The following is a 16,733-nucleotide window of genomic DNA, read 5'->3' as shown; positions in this document are numbered from 1 at the left end:
TACATCAAACAAAACAACTACAGTAATATATTGAAAGAACACGCAATTAAGAAAACAAACTTTTATTATACATACACTTGGATGCAACGCAAGGACGTAAGCGCAACGCAAGTAATTTGACCAATCACAAGCGACGGATTATTCGAATGGTCACTTGTCATTGGTCAAATTACCTAATGGGAACAAAGCTTGAAACTAAACATTAGTTAAAATAGAGGTTTATACTTTATCAAAAGTAGTACTGTACAGTAACAACTCATTTGTTTAGGTTTTTATTATAAAATGGATGGCAATATATTACTGTTCTTCACGTCTGCTACACCGTTGTTACGCATAGGATTATATACAGTGGCGTTATACAATTTCACCTTCTGTAGCCGTTTAAGCAAGTAAACGCTTGAGCATGCGATCCTGCGTTTATCAGAAAATTCTAAAGTATTACGAAAATGTGAAAATACGGTCTATAAATTGCTGCTAAGAATAGCTTATAACCCCTCGAGTTATTACGTGTATTTGAACAAACATAGTGAGTATGTCCCTGTAATCTCCAATAACTTCATTGTTTTGTTCATAAAATCGATGAATCGATATGTCTGAACTAACTAGCCTAACGTGGGTAAATGAGATGAGGTACTAGTTTATAATGTGGGTATTTCAACACAACTTATAACTGGCAGGGTGTTGATTTATATTTAATTTAAAATACTGCACTATTTATAGTACTTCTTACTGTATTTTTCATTACAAGTAATGAATTTGTTTAATTAAAAAACATAAAAGCGTACCGCGGTTAGGCCTTATATAAATAGCATGCTGCTGCCAGCAACTGCATTACAATTAAACATTAAAATAAGCTAACTATCATTTTTATTGTGTTAATTTGTCAGTAACATCATAGATAGACGCGCGCGTGTACATGTTGATAATCATATCACATTTGTCAACGCACGCGTCACGTTTTAGTATATTTCCATCCCGGATCATAAATAAGTTAATAGTTTTAATAAGTTTGATAATTAATTATTATTTAATATGTTAATTCTTCAGTAACACTATATCTAGACGCGCGTATATCATGCTGATATTTATTGATCTAAGATGAACTAAGGACGCAACGCAAGGACGTAAACGCAACGTGAGCGTGTTGACTAATGACAAGCGACCGTTCGAATAATCCATCGCTTGTGATTGATCAAGTCACTTACGTTGCGTTACGTCCTTGTGACGATTGTCAATGTTATATTTTAGTTGTTGAATCGTCCACCTTATCATCGGGATTATAAGTGTCCAATGCAGTATGCTTTGAAGCAGATAATTTCTAAAAAATAAAAATTACAATTCAAAATTATAAAATTTTAGGCCTACTAAATATGTAAGAAAAAAAGTGTTTGTGACATGGTTTGTTTTTAGATTAATATACTGTACAACTTATTTTATTTTATGTTATTAGTTTTTAGTTATTAAGTGATCGCTGATTTTCATAATGGCGATAACATTTTTAGCTTAAAAGTTGCAAATATTTATTTTATTGGAGAAACACCGTTCGTAAAATACGGTTTTATTTATAGGCCTACATTCATTTAAAGGAAGTTATAGCGACTTTTCTATTTTGAATTGGCTTACTACAGCAGTGTCATAATCATGACTTGTTATAAATAAATGCTATAATTTGTTTTATTATTTTATTTATAATCTTTATAGGGGATTACGCAATCCGGTAAAGGAAAACCTGTTTTGCATTGTGGTCCTGTCTTAAATAAAAAAATCAGGGGGAAAAATGTTTAGTTTTTGAAAAAAAAATGAGATCGATATAATAATATATAATACATACCCGCTTCAAAGACACCAATGTAACGAAGAAAAAACAGAAGGCTAATATATAGAGCCCAACTTGTAGGCCAAAGTAACGCACACGGTATACATCAGTGTCGTAGATCAGACAAGCACCTTCTTGGCCACACGCACTTGATCGCAGTATACACGTAGATTGAATGATTGCGCCGAAGTAAATTGGTGCAGGTATTAAAGCTGAAACCCAAATTAACAATATTAATATATCACCATAATATTAAAGTAGTGTTAGTCTTTAAGAGTTAGTTAATTATCTTTTTATTATTTATGAAACAACAGATGAAAATCATGACGTTAAAAAATAAGTAGATTATTTTTGGATATTCATTCCTGAATCTAAACATTGGTTACTGAGTGGTGCATCCATTCCCCATCTAAATCCTTGTCTACAGTATCAAACTTTATGTGTCAACAAATGTGATGTGCCCATGGATATGATGATGTCATATCACTACCATATTTGAGCATATCACCTCCAAATTTGGGCACATCACACTTTTTTTGGTCAAATTAGTTTGATAGTGTAGACAGAGTTTTACATGCAAGTGTGACATTGAACTAACTGAGTAATCGATAGGATAGTCCAAAACATCCCATTCCAAGCGCTCTGTCGTTCAAATCAACACATCTGAAATAATAAAGTTTTTGCATTGTACATGACACTGAAGAGAGACTATACCTAAAGGTTTTTGGAATCAATGCACACAGCAGACTTTTACTGTGCAACGAACACTAGGAAACCCCCTATTCAGGGGAAACTCATATCAAAGGGAAACATTTTGTATTGTAATTTCGTATCTAATTGTTCAGAAACGGCTCTAGTTTAAATTTGACTCTGGCGGTAAAAGGTGATTTTCTACCCTGCTTACTTACAAACATGGTATCGTACCTAATTACAAGCATGGTATCGTACCTACTCACAAGCATGGTATCGTACCTACTCACAAGCATGGTATTGTACCTACTCACAAGCATGGTATCGTACCTACTCACAAGCATGGTATCGTACCTACTCACAAGCATGGTATCGTACCTAATTACAAGCATGGTATCGTACCTACTCACAAGCATGGTATCGTACCTACTTACAAACATGGTATCGTACCTACTCACAAGCATGGTATCGTACCTACTCACAAGCATTGTATCGTACCTACTCACAAGCATGGTATCGTACCTACTTACAAACATGGTATCATACCTAATCACAAGCATGGTATCGTATCTACTACAAGCATGGTATCGTACCTAATTACAAGCATGGTATCGTACCTACTTACAAACATGGTATCGTACCTACTCACAAGCATGGTATCGTACCTAATTACAAACATGGTATCATACCTAATCACAAGCATGGTATCGTATCTACTCACAAGCATGGTATCGTACCTACTCACAAGCATGGTATCGTACCTACTTACAAACATGGTATCATACCTAATCACAAGCATGGTATCGTATCTAATTACAAACATTGTATCGTATCTAATTACAAGCATGGTATCGTATCAAATTACAAGCATGGTATCGTACCGAATTACAAGCATGGTAACTGGATTCCATATGATTGCGGACAGGAAACTTCCAAAAATTATGACTGCCATCAACAATACCAATTTGTCGCAGTTTCTGGGGCATGCACCTTCTGTCACCATGTTCTCTGACGTCACCGTATTGTTTGTCAAAAAACAGTTGCAAAAACCAACAATATTCTAAAATAATGTTAATAATAATGTATAATACAGTACACACTGAGAAAAGCCGAAACGATGCACTTACTATACCATAAGCGTGCGTAAAAGAGGCGCATCGTTTTTCCATTAAGGCTTGTCGAAATATACACAAATATAAAGAGACTGACAATAAAACAAACTACAAACCGATATATTTGTGTCTTCATTGTGTTCCGACATTACACAGCCAGCATGGCAGGCTGAGATATAAGTGACTCCGTCTGGTGAACAGATCGGTTGGTAAAGATCACTTGGACATGCGCAGTCTACGTTGCATACTTCATCAGGTAAGGTCGAATTGATACTAAAATAATAATAATTTTTAAAATATTAAAAAATGATTTAACTGATTCGGTTGTCTGTTGACATTTGAAGAGGAGATTCGACATTTGGAGTTCCACACTACATATTGATTATTGTGGATGCTTATTTATTGTCTCTAAACAGTAGGCCTATTCCTTCTACAATTACAAAAAAACACAATAGGCTACGAGCACAATGACTGAAAATAATGTTTTTAACAGGACTTGAAACTTACCTGAGTGTATTGTAACCGGTTGTAAAACCAGCAATGTCTCTTTGAGGGCATTTTATAAACAGGGTACAAACTGTTATCAAAATACCAGAGAAGCTGAGAAGAAGCACCAAGCGGCACAATCCATTCATTCTCAATTGCAGACAAGAAGTCAGCACTCCCCCGACGATGATTCCAAGCAAAGTACCAGGCAGCATTACCACACCTTTAGTAAATAAATACTCATTGAACTAATAAAGTTGAAAGTACTGGCTGTCTATGTTGAATTATATACGTTTAGGCAAAAAAAATCTTCATTTCATTTGTCACCGCTAATATAATCCATCAAGAATTATTTTTATTTAGGTACGTCTACATAATAACAATGCCATATACATGGCTGCAGTCGCGTGCTCAAATTCAGTGTTTACTGACCAACCGACCGACCTACCGACATAGTGAGCTGTGGAGTCGCGTTTGCACGCGACTAAAAATGTTTGTTTAAACCCATCACTTCTTTCAAATTGAAACTGCAAATAAATGTTTCAGATATTTAAAGCTTACTTTACTGAAACAGATCTTTACCTGTAAGAAATGCAGCGTCTGCTGGATTTTGGTCGAACTGTGTTTCCAGATATTTAGCAAAAAAGAACAAAACACCAGCACCAGACGAGGCTACAGCACAGCAACCAAGAACGAGCGGAACGAAAACGACATTGGTTGCAATCCTCTTCAAAGAGATTAAAAATCCTTAAAATATAATATTAAATTAGAAGTTGGATTGGGACGTACGCTGCTGGATATTCAGACTACCATTGTACCAATAGGAAGTTTCATAGTGTGTTCAATGTAACAATTTCATTGAATTCCAACGTTGGAATGAAAAGTAGAAACAATCAAATACTTGGAACTATGTTGTGCGGTTTAAAAAATCAAATTCGGTGGTATCTTTACTTGCTAGCTGCTAAAAAATAGTTAAGGTTGTCTAGATGTGTTGATTTTTGATATATTTTTTGACCATATTTTAATTAGGGTGATCCATCCAGCAATTGCTGATCATTAGGGACCCTCAGAGGTTCACAAGACAAACATATACACAAGATGCTCTACATAAACAATAATACTCTACTGTATTTGGGCATATCACCACCATATTTGGGCACGTCACACTTTTTTTTTGTCAAACTAGTTTGAAAGTGTATACAAAGTCTTACCTTTTATCAATGAAAGTAGTCCCTTATCGTCTGCCTGAAGCGACCTGTATGCAGACACCATGTCAAACTCATCTTCTGCTTGTTGTCTTCTAAATCGTGACATACACGAACTTTCCCAAACAATTGGTTTACGCGGGAAGAATGAAATCGGTATACTGAAGACGATAGTTAGAATACCAAGTATAACAAAGCCTAGCCACCAAGCACCGATCGAACCAGTTCCGTCTGCCTGAACACTTGTGTCATTATGTTTGTAGAAATCTGTACGGTATGCTAAAACATTTGAACTGATGCTAAAACCAGCAAATGGCCCAGCAGATACGATGACGTATAATAGCGCTGTCAAAAAATTAGTAATAAGAAACTTTAATGACAATTATAAATAGCTCATTTAGTTATTATTAAGTTATTATACATTCACCTGGCGGGAAATGGTTAAATCCAGGAAAGTGCTACCTTCAACTGGAATAACATTTTTAAATGTTTGCAAGTAGGCCTAAATGATTACAGCTATTAAACACACTAACATGTCGTGACGCACTAAATGAAAATGTCGTGACGATACCGCAGAAATTATATAAACTTACCAATATACAAACCAGTTGTTGAACTATCTGTTGTTGAATCGTCCAAGTATAGAATGCTAAGGGGATAGATGGCTGCTGTACCAAACCCGAGTATTACCTGACCAACAGCAATTGGCCAAATGTCTATAAGTCGGCCATATTTAACGTCTTCCGTCTGCTGTTCTGTACACACGTGCTCCTCGTTCGAAGATGAACACATAAGTTTGCTTTCGGTTTGGTTTGCAGCATAACTTCCATAATCACCTGTCGGTTGATACGGCTCGAACAACACGTGCGGTAGCGCAGTCAAAAGTAAACCGATTCCAAATAGTATTCCGCTAGCACCTATAATGCGTGGTATATGCAATTTGGCGCCAAAGTAGCAGACGAATACCAAAACTGAAAGGGCGGAAATCTCACTAATTGTAGAAAGTGTGCCAACTGTAGTGCTTGATATTTGAAAACGACGTTCAATTGTCGTTAGAACGCCGCCAAAATAACCGTACATGGCAGTTGCTTCGAAAAAGGTTATAATGCTAAACAAAGCCAGGAAAACAAGTGGATTGAAAATGTGACTTCTTTTAGTAGTTGGTGAATGGTATTCGCCATCACACGAATTTGCCTTTTGATATTCAGCTGTTTTTGTCATTTTCTAAAAAAAAAATGTCTAATTATTTGTTTCACACAATAGTTTAACAAAGGCCTTTTACTGCTACGGTAATGTCCACACAGTTACGATGTGTCTATACCACAACATATATACCATTATGAATGAATGAACGTTGTAAAACCCCACTTTCCATTAAACTAGTCATTAGGCCTATTGCATTCCAATAACCAGGGAAGAGTGAAATTACAACTTAATTCCACTCTTCCCTGCAATAACTAATCATTAATTTGCAAATTAAAATATGATTTTCATTCGTAACTGACATGTTGAGATACGGTACGCTACTACAATTCAATATTGATTGAATATACTAAACCACGATACAAAAACGTACTATAAGCATCAATATTATCTGAGATTGTAATCTCGTATGCATTGTATAACACAATGTACCAAACTATACTACCAAATACCAGCTACCAGCTTTGTGTCTAGAATGACTATGCCCTTAGAACTTAGATTTTTTATCATATTGATAATCAGCGCAAATACTTACTGCAATTATGTTTTGGAGCAAATACTTACTGCAATGTTTTGGAGAAGATAGTGTGAATGTTCGTCGGTCTAGCGACAGCACTTGTATGATGCGTTCATTCAACTGACTATACCTTTAAAACTTGCAATCTTTTGAACACGTATTTGACAGCTATTGTCTCCTTTATTTACATACACTATAGAATTTAGTATTCCTCGGATCAACAAGCAACAATATAAGATTTATTGCTTTAAAATTACCACTAGTTCGATGGATTCGTACAATTGTTAATTCGAGTTAAAGTTGAATCTCCTAGAGTGATCTAAATACCGTGCCTCGTCATACATTATACAGTATACAGTGTGGTAAATGTTATTGTTATTATTTACATTGGTAATATTATATTGCATAGAATTTTTGAAATATCAATACAAAAGTAAAAATTTAACTTTATCAGTAAAAATGTTGCAGTAGTTTAATTCTATAGACCAGTGTATTAACTTGACAATAGAGATGTAAAGGAAGACTTGCTGAATAGAGTATAAGCTATTACTAATCCTATATTATTCAAAATTGTTTTTCAACCTTCGCCCGACAGCAATTAACACTCTGTGGTGATAGCCGAAACGTTACGTTATTCAAATGTCTACGACCTATGCTTTGAATCACTCATAATTCAGTTAAATTTGGCCATGTCCCGGCCGTTACACAGATGCCAAAATACCATGTCTAACAATATTATATACATTTACAGGCATTTAGGAATAATACATTAATAGGCCTACATTGAATTTCAAACGGTCAGATAAGGATTCGTACCCGGAATCTTCTGCTTAAATTCAGACATCCTACCATTAGACCACTGAGGCATTCATTGTATGGTTCAGATGTTCTGTACGCACTATATATCTATAAGGCATGAGGGATAGGCAATTCTTATATGCGAGAAACTTTGATTCAGTAATAAGAAAGGGTACCTAAGTGGTTACTTAGGACACAGAAATAAGTCCAATCAAAATCTTAAAATAGATAGGATGTTTTGACATAAAAAAATGTTTTGGTTGGTTCACACACTAAAACTTTAAAGTGAAAGGTAAAAGCATAGGCCTACGAGAAACAAGACAAATATTGTATGTTGGAAAAATTTCATCTGATTTTACAAAAGGTGTAACAAAGATTTCTTTTTGTAAAAGAAACGATGAAACGCCAGTTGGGAATGAAACCTGTCACGTTTCGAAACGTTCTGTAAGTTCGCTTATACATTTTTGGTTTGTACAAAGAGAAAGCTTTGTTATAAAAACTGTATTACTTTTGATTGACTGTCATTGATCACATAGGGTAACTCGGCAGCCACTAGACTCACTACTATGAACTAATTCGGGCGTATGACATCTAGTTGCAAACGATCCGGCTGAGAATTGGTGGTAAATGTTGTTACACTTTGTGGCGGAGAGTAGTATTCGAATTCGTCATTGACATTATTTCGCCTCAATATCGAATCGCTTCCTCGAGATCGCAGGCTGTGCCACATGTTGCTATCCTAAAACACAATAAAGTGTGTAATTATTATTATTATTTATTCTTTATACTGGATAGTTTTTTCAGTCAAAGACACAGAGGGCCCAGTATATAGTACGATGAGTTTGTGACAGTGGCTATGTGTGTACTAGTACACCGGAGTGTCTCGAAAGATGTACTAGGTTCTTCAAAGTGCACATGAACCAGATGTTTAAACTGGACGGTTTATAGTCCTTATCCGAGAAGACTCGTTCTACCACCAGAACCATGAAGCGGGTGAGCCCTGAATTTGAACCCTTGCCAATGTTATGACTACGTATTACGGTTCCACTCTCTTAACCGCTTGGCCACTCACTCGTGTAATTGACCTTATGATTTCGATATGAGGTACACCTCAAAGATAATAATGAACTCAATGATCCAACATGAGGAATTACGAATGGATAAATAATCATACACTTCTACTATAATGTAAAAGGATGTATGTAGGCCTACCTTATGGTTAAATCGATTTCGTGGTAGTTTTGTGAATGCAAATAATAATAATAAAACTCCTATAACGTTAAAAGCGGTGACAAGACTATAGAAAACAATTCGATAAAGACTTTTATCATAAACTGCGCATGTCTGGACGTCTGATACTGATTCATGAAGAAGACACGTGGCGTTATCGATAACTGGAAGGTATAGCAAGGTTGGAAAGAAACCTATAAAACAAAAACAATGTTATATCTTTAACTCACCTTCTATCAGAAAACCTGTACTACTTACGGGGCGCCGTTCGGTACATGTATAATTATTTTCCCAACTGCACCTCGTACTCCTTTTTTTAAATTAGTAGTAGATTGTAATTTCATTTTTGGAAATGGTGTAATAATATAATACCGCACTTACTATCTTAATATATAAATTACGAATAATTTTGAGATATAATAGGCGGAAATTGAAACTGTATCGTTTAGTGCAAATTATTATTGTAGACCTGAATACAATAAGTTTAGTTTTCGTACCTAAAAGTATCATTTGAAAAGCACCAAATCCCAAAGTGTATGTGCGATCTTCTGATTTGACTACCCTGTGGATTACAAAAGAATAAGCTTAATAATTGAAAAACATCTCACCGCTTATAATTAATTGCAATATTGACTGACAAGGCGGACATTTCTTCAACATTAATAGGCAACACGATTTCGTTAAGTTAAACTTTTACCTTACAGATAGTAATATCATAAGATTGACTTTTGCTGACTCTATAAAAAATATAGAAGCTATGGCAAAAGTAAATGGCAAAGTCAAGTCACAATTCCATTCGCACTCGCCGTCCACAACAACGCTATTCTGACTGGTTTGGTTTATGCCTGTTGCACAAGAGCATTCGGTAAACATCTATAGATCAAAAACAGCAAAACAAAAAAAGTGAAAGTTTAGGATTATATTAGGCCCTATGCAAATGTTCAATACCAACGTGTTTCGACCAAGTTTTTGCCTTCTAAATCTAGTGTCAAAGGTACAAACATTTATTAGGGTTAGGAAACTGGTAAGATTTCCAAACTTGGATCTCTTTAGACGAATCTCATTTACACCAACACTTCTTCTAAACCCCGTGCACAAGTTACAAACCACAACAGGATTCAGTTTTATATTTGAATCCCAATTGAATATGAATAATTTCTCATTGAAGTACATATTCGGTACTTGGCATACTGTGTTAATACAGTATTTTGTTTATGCCGTATTTCAACAAATAAGTTGAGTTTATCATTGATGGTGAAAGAATAAATTAAATTACAATGAAATTGACCATGATTTAAATTTACTTTCTTTACTACCATATCTTTGTATTCGATGATGAATTGTTGTTTTAAGTGAAAGTGAACTCAATGTGACCCGTTGAGATAAATGTCAAACGTGTAAATTGTTACCATTTTGTTTTCATTACTATTGAATTCGGCACTTTGACATCCGGCGTGGCAAGGTGTGATGTAAGTGATGAGATTACTTCCACATACTGGTGAATACGTGTTGCTGGGACACATACACCCACAATGACTGTTGACGAAAACAACAATACCATTGGTAACATAATCCATATTTTGTTTCAGCAGATACGTTCTTACAACGTTAAATACGTTCTTAAACTATGCCTAATGTATTCAGAGATAAACAACGGCGAAGTCTTGCATGTAGAAAACAAAAGTCGAATTCCGCTTTTAATAATACATTTTCTCTAACTTCTGTAGCAAACAAAACAGTAAATTACTGAAACTAAATCTGTAATAATTGAACCAAACGAACAGAAGTTTACAAAGAAAACAGTGAACGAAAGATATTTCATTATTAAAATATTATTTTTTTAATTATAATTATTATCGTCATTAAATCTTTCGTTACTTTTTTTTATAATTCGTTTGTTTTCTTACTTACGTCCTTTTGGTTAGTTCCAGTAAGTTACTGTTACGTTTACTACAGAAGTTGGAGAAAACGTTTACGTTCATTAAACGCGGAATTAGACATTAATCTTCTACGTATAGGCTACATAAATATATTATAAACACGCCGAAACAAACAATTACATTCTGGAATTAAAATTAAAAAGATTCCTGTGTATAACAGCTGTAAATAATAAGATAATCAGAACATTCATTAAGCGTAATTTTCGAGCTAAATTGACAAAAATCCCGTTGTCACTTACATGTCATCAGTAAGACCAGCAATTTCAGGATTCTGACAACCAGTAGTTAGCATTATTGATAACGGAATGAGTACGCCCAAGATGCTAAGTACCAACAATGCTCGAGTAAGTACAACAGACTTAGGTTTGAAGATGCTTATGCACACACAACTGCTTAGACTTCCAACGATAATTGAAAATATCATAACTCCTAATGGGACAGAAAGTAAGTTTCCAAAACTCAAAAGTGTGCAATAGTCTACTTGAAAATGCAAACGTCATAGTAAGTATACTTTGTATTTCCTACTTTTGATTGATTGGATCAACAAAATATGTGTTGGAGATTTGCCTATACCTGGTAACTGTCCATTGAAATACGTTTGGCAAAATAAGAAAACAACATTTTATTTACCTAAAGTTACCGAATAAGACAGGTTAGACATAGAAAATTGATCTTTGACGTAAGTCAGTGTAACAACGATGAGAGAAAAATTTACACTTGCAGTTAAAAGTACTGGTACAAGAACAGGATTAGTCAGTATTCGCTTATTCATCTTCCAAAAATCTAAGCCAAAACACAAAAATCAGTTAAATAATGTACACAACATAATGTTATATATTGATACAGTATCTTCTGAAACACTGCTTTGTTGCTTTCTAAGTTTCCAATGATGTGTATTTACAAAAATATAACAATGCATTTTGGATATATTTTCGTCTCAGTGAACTATAGACGAAAGGTCAATTGATAATGACTAAAGAGTGTGATGTGCCCAAATATGGTAGAGATATACCCAAATATGGTAGTGATATACCCAAATATGGTAGTGATGTGCCAAATATGGTAGAGATATACCCAAATATGATCGTGATGTGCCCAAATATGGTAGAGATATACCCAAATATGATAGTGATGTGCCCAAATATGGTAGAGATATACCCAAATATGATAGTGATGTGCCCAAATATGGTAGAGATATACCCAAATACGATAGTGATGTGCCCAAATATGGTAGAGATATACCCAAATATGATAGTGATGTGCCCAAATATGGTAGAGATATACCCAAATATGATAGTGATGTGCCCAAATATGGTAGAGATATACCCAAATATGATAGTGATGTGCCCAAATATGGTAGAGATATACCCAAACATGGTAGTGATAATGACATTTTTTGTCACATAAAATTTGATAGTGTAAACAATGATCTTACCACGCACTCTTCTAGAGTTGTTCATCTTCCCAGTTTGTGTACCAGTTGGAGCTCTAGATCTAGTTGAGCGAATTGTGCCGTAAAAATCTTCCAAATCACTGCTGCTCGAACTTCTTCTTTCGCGTCTAAAGCATTTACACGATACTTGGTGTAATGTACGCGGGAACAAAGCAAGTAAGCAAGCACAAATAAACAATACACAACAGCTAATCACATATCCTCCGAGTACCCATATACCAGTCTCACCAAGTTTAGGAACTCTTTCATTATCAGGGATTCCAAGTATAGTTGCGATGATATACCACACTGGCCGACTAACACACACCACTATTATCAAAGTAGCTGTAATAGAAATTATTTTCTTAAAGATATATTGTACTCCAAAATAAAAAAAAAACATACTTTGAATAAACCATTTTTCAGTTTAAATTAAGTTATTCACTTCCAAAAAAAGTTCACAAATTACGATATTATTATCCCCACACTCCCAGCAATGACAACATATTTGACTTTGTGGATTTTGATCCTTGGAAGTATATATTATGTTATTATTTTATCTGGATAAGTTAAAAAAATTTGTATTCAGAGATAAAATGAATGTTTAAAATTCAATAGACACATATTTTGTTTACACTGAACTAACACAAATGTTTGTGTAAACGTAGCACAAAGTGGACTCTGGACGTCGTTAAATCAAAACTATAAAAAAAAACAAACGGAATCTAACTATCTTACCGATATAACCAGCCGCCTTATGTGGGTCTTTAAACGTATCGTATATTAATGCAATTGATAATGGAAGGAGTGGCACCTTGCCAATCGAATACAAGATGGACCCGAGCATTAATAAGCTCAACATCGATGATGACGTTGCTTCTACGTCATTCTTGTTAGAGGTATCCTCATAAGTATAGTTACTATCGTTGTAACACAGAATATGTTTTAATCTTGATGTGTTTGTAGGTGCTTTATCCCTTTTCAATAACACATTGGGTATTGCTAAAATAATAACGCCGATAACAGTTATAAGTATACCAACTGCCGTAACTCTCCCTTTGTTGGTCTTTGAGCCTATGTACGCCCATATTAAAACAGTTGAAACAGTTCCTGCTTTTTTTAAACTACTTGTGATGCTACTATCCAGTTCCTCCGCTATACTTGGAAATGTGTTTAATATAACATCGATAGCAGCATATGTAAATACAATTACACACGTCAAAATGGTAAGAGTTACTACATTTTCAAACTTGCAGGAACGTTTACCTCTATGACTGTTTAGTTCTACACCGGTAGATAGCCTGTAATGCCTTTCCAATGAACGACTGATTGGTGGCCGAGTAATTCGTAGTGATTGGGTCCTTGGAGTGGGACAGCCAGACTGTGCGTGGTCGTCGAGAACAGTGACATTTACTTCAAGTGCCGGCGCGTACTCCCAACTGAATGTTCTTTCAGGGTGGTTGTCTGTAGGCCTACCTGAAAACATATTTTACCACTCAAAATGTAATGTTAACTACGGGAAACAAAGTAGCAGACAATGATGTCTACGCTTAGACAAGTAAACAAGTTTAAATCATAAGTGTAAAGTACAAACGTTCGCATCGAGATAATCAAATATTTGCATTAGTTGTCATTATTGAGAAAACCGCAAATGACGATTATTATGAACGATTATGGGATAGGCCTATCTGATCTGACAGGGACTGAGAGAAGTGGGGGAGAGTAAGGTAAATGGCGTTGTAGAATATGATAAATATCCGTTTAACATACCAAGTATCTGTTTCTGCAGACATGTAACATTATTTTGGCTATTTTACTTTATCGTTTTGATTTAGCTTTTCGCTTTTTTTTGTATCTCCATTGAGATGCAGCCACTGATACTCACAGCATTGTCATTTTTTCAGTAATTTGCCTTTGGAATTATTTAATACAGGCCTATATAACTATATTCTGTACCTATTTCATCCTCAAGGGCCACAATGGAAATAAGTTTGACCATTGGTTACTTTGTTGTGCTACCCTGAATTCATTCCTGTACTGTTTTTTAATGTTATTTTGTTTTGAATTCGAATAAAGAAATCATTAGATACTCGACACGTTAACATCTCCAATATATTCATACATAATTTATTTTTCCAACACTAGAATAAAATCTTGGAATTTTATTCTCTAGATCTTGTCTCTTCGGTTGTCACATGACTAAATTGACTGACTTTTATGAGCAAATTAACTCTTTTATATTATAATGAAGCGAGATGGTAATCACCTTATTCCAAGAAAGATTGTAATTTAGAAGATTTTAAGAAAACAAAAAAATTACGTTGTGTCATAATGTTAAAACTTAAGAGAATTAAATAATAGAAAATGGCATCAGTAACACTGACTCTTTAAACTATTCTGCAGAACATTTCTGACCCATATTTACATCTTAATATAAATATTTTATATAAAATTAGCTTATAGGCTTACAGATACAATACAATCAGTTTGCTTAGTGCTCGCGTGTAACATCATTATGCGCACGCGTGTAACATCATTATGCGCACGCGTGTAACATCATTATGCGCACGCGAATATCACCGACGCGTGGCAAGTGACAACAATTTTGCATCAGTATTATGTGTTTTTTTTATGAGTTAACAAATTATAAATTACTTAAACTATTTTACTGCTGATACTCAAATCTATTAGGCCTATTTACCCGTGTTTGCCTGTAAGTAATAATGATAAGTTATTGTATTGAGGAATTGTGCAGGTGTATTTTTATACATGTGGGTGATTGTTTCAGGCAAAATTGTTCAAAACAAGATTAAATTCCATTCAATCTTTGCGTTTAAAACTAGTACAGCCACAACAGAAAGAACTTAGTGGCACAACTTTTAACGCACGCGTTCCGACGCGAACATAAAATGTACGGTTTTATAATTACGCGTACTCTAAATCACTATCAAATTAGTTTGACAAAAAATGTGATGTGGTCTAGATATGGTAGTGATATGATATCGTCATGTCCATATATGGGCACATCACATTTTGTTGTCACATACAGTGTAGACAGGGCTTTAGGACATTACTAAATCCTGTCGAGAATAGATAAATGTAATGTTTAAAGCACTGTAACGCCAAAGTGTGGGAGAGGATAGACTTAAGGAAAAAGATAAAGACAATCTATGGTTGAAAACATACAACACCTGCCCTACTTTATTTTTACATTGTAGAAGATGGATATCAACCTGATTAAAGATATATTGTCCCCCTGAAAAAATAATTCTTTTTTTTATTGAATATGCCATTTTAATGTCACATAATAATTATTCACTTTTACCAAAAATTGGATTGAAAAAAAAAATGGTAAAACTGTATATTAAAGAAAAAAAATTGGCTACCAGCCAATGAGATTTTGGTTGAATTTGACCATTTATTTTGTCATTTTATAAGTGAAAACATTATTTTGTTGTTTTTTTTCCTATAAAAGTGATTAACTTTTTTTAAAACTACAAAATAGCCTATTCAAAGTATGATTTAATTATTTTTCATTTTTCATGTTTTTAGGGGACAATACATCTTTAAGAATCAGTCAACGCTAATGCTATAACTGTATACTAAGAATACTAAAAATAATTAAACCTCATTCGACCCCTTATATAAACGGTACTTTATACTATTTAATGATACAGAATTAGTGTTTGTAAAATATATTTAGCGCGTTGAACTGATAGACAGATTCGGTGTTGAAGCGTGGCGATAAGTGCCTCTCAATGTCCCAAAACTACGTCACAAACACAAAGTATGTCATTAAACTATCATATGTCTCTATAATTGTCTTAAAAATAGACGCACAAGTGTCTATTTTAGCGTTTATTCTGAATTAGATGTCAGGTAATTAAAATAAGAATGATATTTTAGACATAAAAATAAAGAAAATGTTGATTTGCTGCAATGAGGCCCCATAGCGAGAAATAGAATGTTTTATATTCTATCTTGTCCCACCCACGCAATAACATTACATTGCATTGCGTAATCGAAGACCAAATCAATTGTATGAGTATAAACAACAGTAGGCCTATAAGGTATTAGGTCTAATATTAGGCATATGAATTAAATTGAAAAGCAAACACGCATAAAAATAAGGCCATATACATGGCTGCAGTCGCGCGCTCAAGTTGGTGTTTACCGACCGACCGACATACTGAGCTGTAGAGAGTTATTCAAATAACATAATATACGGTATGTAATAATAATTATGTTGCACTGATGAAGGGCTAGTGTTGCCCAAAAGCTCTGCTAAATTTTCTGGCTGTTTT

General features: G+C 34.5%; 2 protein-coding genes across 2 annotated transcripts in view; both read right to left on the bottom strand.

Annotated features, from left to right (window-relative positions):
• LOC144840388 (solute carrier organic anion transporter family member 2A1-like) overlaps positions 1-6,527 on the bottom strand; it is a 63,419-nt gene extending 56,892 nt beyond the window's left edge. Inside the window, exons 1-9 of the mRNA XM_078696193.1 lie at positions 5,903-6,527; positions 5,316-5,654; positions 4,687-4,851; positions 4,126-4,327; positions 3,735-3,891; positions 3,388-3,566; positions 2,415-2,479; positions 1,832-2,028; positions 76-1,318 (exon numbers count right to left, since the gene is read on the bottom strand). Coding sequence (XP_078552319.1) covers positions 1,238-1,318; positions 1,832-2,028; positions 2,415-2,479; positions 3,388-3,566; positions 3,735-3,891; positions 4,126-4,327; positions 4,687-4,851; positions 5,316-5,654; positions 5,903-6,389 — 1,872 coding nt within the window. The 5' untranslated portion in view covers positions 6,390-6,527 and the 3' untranslated portion in view covers positions 76-1,237. The remainder of the gene's footprint in view (positions 1-75; positions 1,319-1,831; positions 2,029-2,414; positions 2,480-3,387; positions 3,567-3,734; positions 3,892-4,125; positions 4,328-4,686; positions 4,852-5,315; positions 5,655-5,902) is intronic.
• Positions 6,528-7,976: 1,449 nt separating this feature from the next.
• On the bottom strand, positions 7,977-14,428 carry LOC144841389 (solute carrier organic anion transporter family member 2A1-like). Its single transcript, XM_078697710.1, has 10 exons — positions 14,386-14,428; positions 13,168-13,905; positions 12,433-12,774; positions 11,628-11,780; positions 11,237-11,426; positions 10,467-10,593; positions 9,755-9,930; positions 9,555-9,619; positions 9,040-9,251; positions 7,977-8,566 (listed from the first exon to the last, which is right to left on the bottom strand). The coding sequence occupies exons 1-10, from the start codon at positions 14,426-14,428 to the stop codon at positions 8,399-8,401; spliced, it is 2,214 nt and encodes a 737-aa protein (XP_078553836.1). The 3' UTR covers positions 7,977-8,398.
• Positions 14,429-16,733: the final 2,305 nt, after the last annotated feature.

Source organism: Antedon bifida, chromosome 4 (assembly GCF_963402885.1).
Source record: "Antedon bifida chromosome 4, ecAntBifi1.1, whole genome shotgun sequence".
In the NCBI taxonomy this organism is placed as follows: domain Eukaryota; kingdom Metazoa; phylum Echinodermata; class Crinoidea; order Comatulida; family Antedonidae; genus Antedon; species Antedon bifida.
The sequence above is the reverse complement of the archived record's forward strand: the minus strand, read 5'-3'. Positions and strand labels throughout refer to the sequence as shown.

Coding starts and splice junctions, on each gene's coding strand:
- LOC144841389 (XM_078697710.1), bottom strand. CDS start 14,428: ATGGTCAAACTTATTTCCATTGTGGCCCTTGAGGATGAAATAG. Junction 9,252..9,554: donor TTTTCAAATGATACTTTTAG/GTACGAAAACTA, acceptor TTTGTTTTATAG/GTTTCTTTCCAACCTTGCTA. Junction 8,567..9,039: donor GAAATCGATTTAACCATAAG/GTAGGCCTACAT, acceptor ATTGTGTTTTAG/GATAGCAACATGTGGCACAG.